General features: G+C 36.7%; 1 protein-coding gene, 1 non-coding gene and 1 pseudogene across 2 annotated transcripts in view; 2 read left to right on the forward strand and 1 right to left on the reverse strand.

Annotated features, from left to right (window-relative positions):
- The first annotated feature begins 224 nt into the window (after positions 1–224).
- Positions 225–298, forward strand: TRNAI-AAU (transfer RNA isoleucine (anticodon AAU)). Its single transcript has one exon. It is a non-coding gene; the product is annotated as a tRNA-Ile (tRNA).
- A 547-nt stretch (positions 299–845) lies between these two features.
- LOC140325377 (tigger transposable element-derived protein 3-like) lies at positions 846–3,650 on the forward strand (annotated as a pseudogene).
- Positions 3,651–5,363: 1,713 nt separating this feature from the next.
- The window catches only part of SNTA1 (syntrophin alpha 1), a gene marked incomplete in the record, with an annotated part of 37,643 nt that continues 34,617 nt past the window's right edge, over positions 5,364–8,389 (reverse strand). The window contains 2 exon segments of the mRNA XM_072403674.1: positions 5,364–6,412; positions 7,815–8,002. Coding sequence (XP_072259775.1) covers positions 6,320–6,412; positions 7,815–8,002 — 281 coding nt within the window.

Here is an 8,389-nt window from a genome sequence, read left to right on the forward strand (position 1 = left end):
GTTTGACATTGCTCGACCATACTTCCCTGAAGTGTGCAATAAACTAGCATTAGAAGGTGAAGAGGCCTGTTTTACAGGGCATTTTAATTAAGACCAAGTCCCAGTTGTTCTATGACATGCCTTGAATAACTAGCAGGAGACAGAAAAAAAAAACTTCAAGTGGCTATTCCTGCCGGCCTTCGAAAGACTTGTGCATGTCGGCCTTCGAAAGACTTGCGCATGTCGGCTGGTTAGCTCAGTTGGTTAGAGCGTGGTGCTAATAACGCCAAGGTCGCGGGTTCGATCCCCGTACGGGCCAAAAGCTTTGTGTTCTTCTTCTCTATGTCTTTGATATGCTCGCATCCACACAGTATAGCTTACTGCTGTCGCAAACTGCCAAATACTCCCTTGCTCTGGGTGCTGCCTCGCTCAACCCTTTATCAATTACATTGCCATGGTTAGGATGGTTAGGAGGGGAGGCCCGATCCCCGTACGGGCCATATGGTTTGCTGAGAGTTTTAATAAATTCATTTAATATACTCCCGACCGACAGGTGTTGGAACTTTCGATCGTTGCTGTGTGTTGCGCACCAGGAGAAATCAGGAGGGGGCACGTAGACAGCATCCACACAGTAAAGCTTACTGCTGTCGCAAACTGTCAAATATTCCCTTGCTCTTGGTGCTGGAGTGTTCAACCCTTTATCAATTAGAACTATCTTGTCAGCTGCAGGTGTCAGATCGTTTGCCAGACCTGTTCGGACTGTCAGTATCCTTCTGTGAGAGCAGCTCGCTGCCGCATGGTGAGCTATATCCATGCTCAGTGCCATCTTGTTGCCTTTGAAGACCTCGCTGTGAGCAGCATATCAGATGGAGGCAGTGGTGCGCAGTGTATGGGCTTTGGACTATTGTTGGGAGACCTGCTTTACCCTGGACGCTTTTACGGGTACAGGGACTTTTCTGGTCACAGTCGGGGAGGGGGCAGTAGAGTGTAAGAAGTCACTGAAAGTGTTATCAATAGAAGAAAATATTTTATATTTTTTATTATTTTATTAAGGGAAAAGGTTTTTGCACTCATATTCATATTTCTGGTTAAAACATTGTCACTTTGAGACTGTTCAATAAATGTTAAAATCTTAATAAACAATTCAGCCTATGACCATGACTGCATTTTTGGCCCTTATATATTTGAGTTTGACACCCCTGGTTTAGATGTACAGTTTTAGTGTTTGGCTGGGGTATATCTGGCTGGTTGGGTTTTTGTGACCCCCCAACACATGTAGCCAGTGGCTTGGTGAGGAAGATTATAAACAGTTCCTAAGTAACTACATATTGTTACGCTCCAATAAGTGTCCTCCCTTTTTGAGACATTAGTAATTTCTGCAACTTTTTACTGATTCAGCATATAGTGAGTATTTGCAATATGTATGATTACAAGATGCAAAAAAATTCTTTCTCCTGATGAAGCAATAAGTGCGAAACGCATTGAGAAATACTGTTTTTATGAATCTTTATGCCCAACAGAAAGGATATAATATTAGAGGACCTTTATATGGACTGTGATTTATGGTAGTGGGGTCAGACATGTAACAATTGCAATATGTGTTATATTGTAAATGATGTATTAATATTTTTTTTTATTTAATTTGTAGTGAAGGATATCTGTAGTCATAAACAAACATGCAAAAGGAGACGGGACTCTACTTTGGCAGAAAAAGTGAAAATTCTAGAACTTCTCCAACAACCCAAAGCTTCTTAGTCATCAGTGGCTAGAAAAAGGGGCCTATCACAATCTACCATTAGCAGAGTAAAGAAAAAAAGAGGTGGAGATCATACAGCAATGGAACCAGAATGAAAATCGAAGCAGGAAAAGAAACAGACCTTTTAAGCATGCCAAAGTAGATGAAGCACTTCTAGCTTTTTTTATGCTAAAGCCAATAGGCTGCCCATTTCTGGTCCTATACTCATGAGGCAGGCAGAGGCAATTTCTAAAGAGTTTTGTTACCCACAGTTGAAGCCATCCAATGGGTGGCTATGGCAGTGGAAAGAGAGATATCAGCCTTTCTATAGAGGAGACCTTCTACTAGGGGAGAAAAGACATAGTTGTGGCCTAATCCAAAGTAGATTACGACAGTTATTAAAATAAAGTCAAATAGATAAAATATTTTCTGATTGTTATTTAACAACTATCAGAAATGTTTCAGGAGAATAGGATTTTCACACACAGTATGACAACTATGGCTATAGTACCCAAAGCAACTCTGTAAGCAGGGCTGCACTTCTTGCTCGAATTTTTAAAGATTACTATTTGGAAGATGTTTTTTGTGCTGTAGGGTCTCCGTTTCAGTTCAGATTTATGTCAATGACCTTAGAACATAAGGAGAATGTTTGTGTCTTGTTCTGTTGCAACGTTGATGGTACTGAAAAAATTAAACTGCTAGTTACTCGCAACCTCCCTCCAAGATCCCTGAGAACTCACTGTCTTTCTTCTGTACTTCTGAAGACCAGTGAAAATGGGTATTTGACTGATACATTGCTCTTTGAGTGGCTTTTAAACTGGGATGCAAACCTTGGTAGGCTGGAAAGGAAAATTTGACTAGCCTTTACTACACATAATACTGGACCAAAAGCAAATCTCTCCCTGTGTATTTTCCCAAAAGATCTTTTAGGCCATTCTTTTGGAGAAGAGTTGGTTAGTGAGTGCAATATATTTTACAGACAATTACTTCTTGAAAAACTGAAGGAAAACACCAACGTTGTTGTGAGAACTGACATATCCCTACTTCAGAAAATGAGTGAGATTACCCTTGTAGAGGCTAGTTACACTATAAACAAGGCATGGCTGAAGGTAACATCTCCTACTATAAAATCCAGCTTGGGTAAGCAAGAAGGTATCGAAATTCTTTTTCAGACAAAAATGCTTCACCGGATACAAAACTTTGTAAGGTCATATCTTTCCCTATTTCACAAGGGAGCAACAGTAATGTCAATTCTGCAGTATTAACTATGGGTCAGGTATCTTACAGAACAATCACTAATGTACTGAATTACTATTATCAAGTCAAAAAATAAAAGCTGTTTTTCCAAGCTGTGGTGGAAACCCCAAGCAAAAAGGTTTAAAACCACATCCAATAGTTAAAGAAAGGAAAGAAGACTTTGTCATCAAAATGGACGAAAAGACACAACTTATAGGTGTTATACAACACAACTCATAGGAAATACAAAAAGCTTGTAATGTAATTCAGTAGTTTTTGGCTTGTGAAAACGAAGACATGAGTATTTTTTGTGCACTGGAAAGCCAAATTGAGAGATGTTTGACCAACTCAAATATTAAGAAAAACATTTAATTGTATAAGTAATACAGCTTTAAACTACATTTTTTTCAGGGCAGATTTGTTGGACTGTTACACCAATGTTAGAAATGAGAATGTCTAAAGTAAACCGTAGACACTTTTCTAATGTTATGTAACAGTTTTAGAAATGCATTAGAATCAATGACTGCACTGTGTTGTACGAAATTGTACCATTGAAAAAACTCTGTGTTTGCATATATACTGAGATCCAGAGTAAAATAAAAAGTGCATTGGTTATATAAACACAAATGGAATAATAATATATTTATTAGCAAGCTACTAAGTAATTCATTTGCTGTGGGGATTTAATGAGGAAAGAAAAAACAGAATCTGTAAAAGTCATCCATGCAGGTTTTCTTTGGAATTTTGGGAGATTTTTATTTGTCTTTTGTGTCATGAAATCCCACATTTTGAGTTGTCACCAGAAGGTAAAAACTTCCAATGGGGACACTTGTTCTGGTAACAACTTTCTAAGAGGGATTTACCATCACTTTGAAAAGAGTTCTTCTTATTTCTGGTCTAGTGAACATGAAGTGAACGGAAGAAACTAAAAGAAGTCTAAAGAGACATTTGTAAAAAAAACAATCATCTTCCACATTATGTTAATCATTAATGACCAAATTGGTTTTGGATTTTTCTCTTAATAAACTATTGTGATTTTATTGTAATTATGGCTTGAATGTATATAATAAAATGATTAAACAAAAAAAACATGGTTGCGGTGTGCCTAAATGCCTTATAAGGTTATCATTTTGGACAATAATACCATAAAGGATGCATAAATGGATGCTTTTTTTTATCTCCCTTTCCTTAGGAATGCCTGAATACTTATGTGAAGATTTATTTTTTTTTAATACTGTCTGTATCCCTAAGAAATGTAGTCTTTCTTCCTGTCCTTCTGACTGCTGCCAACAGGTCAGAATATGATGCCAGGAAAATGAGGACATCTGGTCAGTTCCAAGAGTCAAAGGTGGGATTGCCACTCAAGTCATTATTGTAACACGAGAAAGATTTATTAGATATTTATATATCTTCAAATATTTTTTAGAACTCAGGAAATATGAATTCCTATTATCCTTTGACAGCCAACGTCCGCACTACCTTATTTGTATCACCTTGTCATTACACCAATTATGACAATAGCAACTAACAAGTAATTATAATAATACATTAACTGTTTGCAATCATGCCAAATATCAAATGTTCTAGAATATGATTTTAGTCATATGAACATGCTCTCCCATAATTATTCATTAACGAACTTAAAAATATAGCGTTCATACTCTTTATAACAATGTAAAGAAGCCTTCGTAACTTTAATAAATATTCTCCCGGCTACTTCTATATATATTCTGAACAGTCTATGCAGCATACTATTGTGAATATGAAATGTACTGGTTTGAATATGTTAAGCATGTTTTTACTCTGAATGTTCTGTTATAATGTGTTGTCTAGTGTAGGTCTGTAAATAATTCCCTGAAGAAGCCAGTAGGCGAAACGCATCGGGCTAACAAGACAAACCGCATAGGACCTAATGTAACATTACACATTGGTATTGTAATATACTTGCACTATTATGTTCTAAAGACAGCTGGACTTTGTATAGCTCAGGATATGAAAAATATCCATTACTAAGTAAACCACAGTTTGATTAAAGTGTTGCCACAAAAAAAGCTGTTTCTTTCTCCTTTTTCTCCTCAATTGAACTGCTGTATATCTAAAAACAACTTGCAACCTGATTTTCTATACAGCTTCTTTCAGATTTACCAATATTTCTGTAGAGTGAAGGCCTGCTTAAACAATCCTTGACATTTAAGTCTGTCTCTGTGGTCTTTGCTTTTCTTTATGGAATTTAGGACATATTAATGGGTGGATGTTAGGTAAAACCTACATGTGATGCTGAGTCTCCATTATTTGAAATGAATAAAGGCTGTATAGGGAAAAGGGTTAGATAATGCTAAATGAACTCCAGCCAGGAAAGGAGAAGCTGAGAGAATGCAGGGAAATCAGAATAAGCAATCTCAGGACAAGAGAGGAGCTTTTACAACTGTGCAAAACTGAAGGTAACCCCGGAGCTCAGTTTTGATTTTTTTATTGAAATGTTGAAAGGTGCTGATGTTGGAACATCACAGGACAAATTAAACCAAGAGTCAAAACAGGAATATTTATGGAAAGAGCTGTCTTAAATCCAGATATTTCTGGCTAATAAAGTTTATTCAAGAATTTTACAGCCTCACACTGATATATGAATAAAACTTTTAAAAAGTAACAAACTTTTTTACGGTGTACCCTTGGCATAAAACATGAGCAGCCATGTTACCATCAGACAAAAAAGATAGCACCTAAAAATGACAGTGTAATGCCTTCATATCGCCTACATGATTTTTTACCCTTTTAACCAGATGGTAACCAGCCAAGGCACACAAATATTTCCCAACCAATAGGGAGCTGTCATGTCATCACCGTATAACAATGGATTAACAAAACAGAAGCCATATTGTCAATTTTTTTTCCAACTCTAATAAAAACTAAATATATCTTATTTGAATTCTTCTTTTGAATATACATATATAATATATATATAATTATAATGCACAAAATTTTAAGTCAGATGTAGTAATAAGAGTACAGTTTAGGACCCAGCGTTGTATTTTACAGCTCTATCTACAACGTTTTAAAAAAACAGCTGAAGGCACCGGAATTTCCTTCTTCAAACATGAACGATAAAATGCCTGCTCTCTTCACATTTGTGCATCAAACCATTACATAAAACTACATGTAAGGCACTATTTTGCTGTGAGAGGTATTGGTACCACATATCACAGGGTTAAAGTGTATTGTATCACACAGTGACAACTGTGGCAGCAATTATTTTCAAAGCCAACAGTTGTAAAGGGGTGGCTAAGGCAATCCAAGATGCTCTTTTCATTTATGAATTGGTTAGTGCATGAACTACTTTGGTTCTCTGGAGGACAACTTTGAAGATCTTCTTTATGGAAGGAGACCCAGGCGAGACACCTTGGCTGATAGGAAGGAGTGAATGATGAAGACAATGGTTTTGGGACAAGAATGAAGATCCAGTTGCTGAATGAAAAAAAAAATAAAAGAAGATTAAAGGACATTTCTATACATTTGATTTTATCATTGTACTTATACAGTAAATCAGGTTTTCTCAACCTTTTTTAACATGGAGGGAGCCCTTAAAATAACTTTCAGGTCTTCAGGAAACCCCTGCTATCATTACTAAATCCACAGCTCACAGCACATTAGTGTGGTGGTCAGTGAGGAGAATGCCTCTTATATTGTTGGCCATTGGGAAGAATTTCACTTTTACAGATAGCCAAAAAGATCATTGGTGTCAAGTAAACTGACCCAAGAGTCACAAATTGCTCATTGCACAAGGAACCCCTAGCAACCTCCAGAGGAACCCTAAAAGTTCAAAGAGCCATGATTGGGAAACACTTTAGTGGAGAGCTTCCAAAAGTCCATCTGAACCACCAGATATACATATGTGTTAGAGTAGCTACACTAATAGCCAAATGTACGCAGACTTCCAAATATTGAGTTTAGAGACACAAAGTCGGGTCCATTAAAACATAGTTGATAAGTTTTGTGTGAAGGTAAAATAAAGGGTCCTGACAAACTCTATTAAATACATTTGGGATGAATTGGAAAGTTGAATACAAGCCAGGAAGTCTAACAAGCTCATAATATAGGTGTGGTCAGAACCTTGTAAATAAATAATCAGTGCAAAATACATCTAGGCATTGGTAACTGTGCAAGCCCATGAAGACAGAGTATATGGCTCTTGGGATTTTCATTGAATATACAATCTTCTGTTTAACTTCTTGTATTAATCAGGTGTCTACAAAGATTTGCTCATGGTGTAAATTTGAAATGGTGTGCTTGGGGCAAATAAAAGACGTTCATAATAGTAGGAATGTTTTTAAGTTGGGTAAGAAGAAGCCGTAACTTTTCAGGAACCATACAAAAACAGCCAGCTGGTCACTGAAAAGTGTCAAATAGAGCGCCTAGCAAAAAGGGGCTAGGAAGAACACTGTGTAACATCATACTACATCACCAGATATCCACAAAATTGCTTTATTGGAGCCAGGTAGCTTCTAAACCAAGTGTACCCAATGCATAACTTGGGCTCAAATGTCAAAGCTCTAGTAGTCTATTAGCCATCCCCCAAACCTAAAATAGAAACCTCTTTACTGGTCTACTGGCCACTGCATTACATTATGGAATGGCGGGAAATAACTTAAATTATAGACTGTATATATACACATAGACTAACCTATAGCCATTATAACTCCCAAATTTTATTTTAAACTTGATTGACTCAGGGCTGCTCATAAAGTGGCAATCGGGTCCACTGCATTGTGACTTCCTTAGAGCTATAAACAACAATGTCTTATAAAAAAAAGACCAGGAGTAGTGTTAAAAAGCAGCAGCTGATATTTAGTCACTTTGCTTTACGTACAATTTCTCCCTCAGGGTTGCCAAATTCCAAATACAACATCCTGGCACCATCATCAGAAGACATCCGGAGCTTCTCAAATGATTTATGAAGATGAACAACTCTGTTGAGTCCAGGTTCCTCTGTGAATAGTGTGAATCCTTTGTCAATGTGTATGGAGAGCGCACATTCTTTTCCACCCCATGTGCATGCTGGATAAATAAAAACATATTTTGATGCTCAGTAGGATAACAGTATTTTAATGGTTAGTGCTTTTAATTTTCCTATGAATACCATATACTAAAAGGAACTATATCTAAAAACAAAACTTAAAGGGACTCATTTTAAGAAAGCATTATAATAGTATTACATACAATAATAAACTGCATTTAAAGTATTACATTTTAAATGTGTTTTGCTCCATGCCAGCTTCAGAACTTGAAGCTGGCACATTGCATTAAAAATTAATGATCATAGTTTAAAAAAAAAATCAGGAGAATCTGGTCTTCATCAGTCAAAGTCACATGTTCGTCTCTCTTCAAGTCACAGAGCTCCATCTTCTCCATTGATCAAAAACAGCTTTATGATTAGAGGAGAGC

This window comes from Pyxicephalus adspersus, chromosome 3 (genome assembly GCF_032062135.1).
Source record: "Pyxicephalus adspersus chromosome 3, UCB_Pads_2.0, whole genome shotgun sequence".
Taxonomy (NCBI): domain Eukaryota; kingdom Metazoa; phylum Chordata; class Amphibia; order Anura; family Pyxicephalidae; genus Pyxicephalus; species Pyxicephalus adspersus.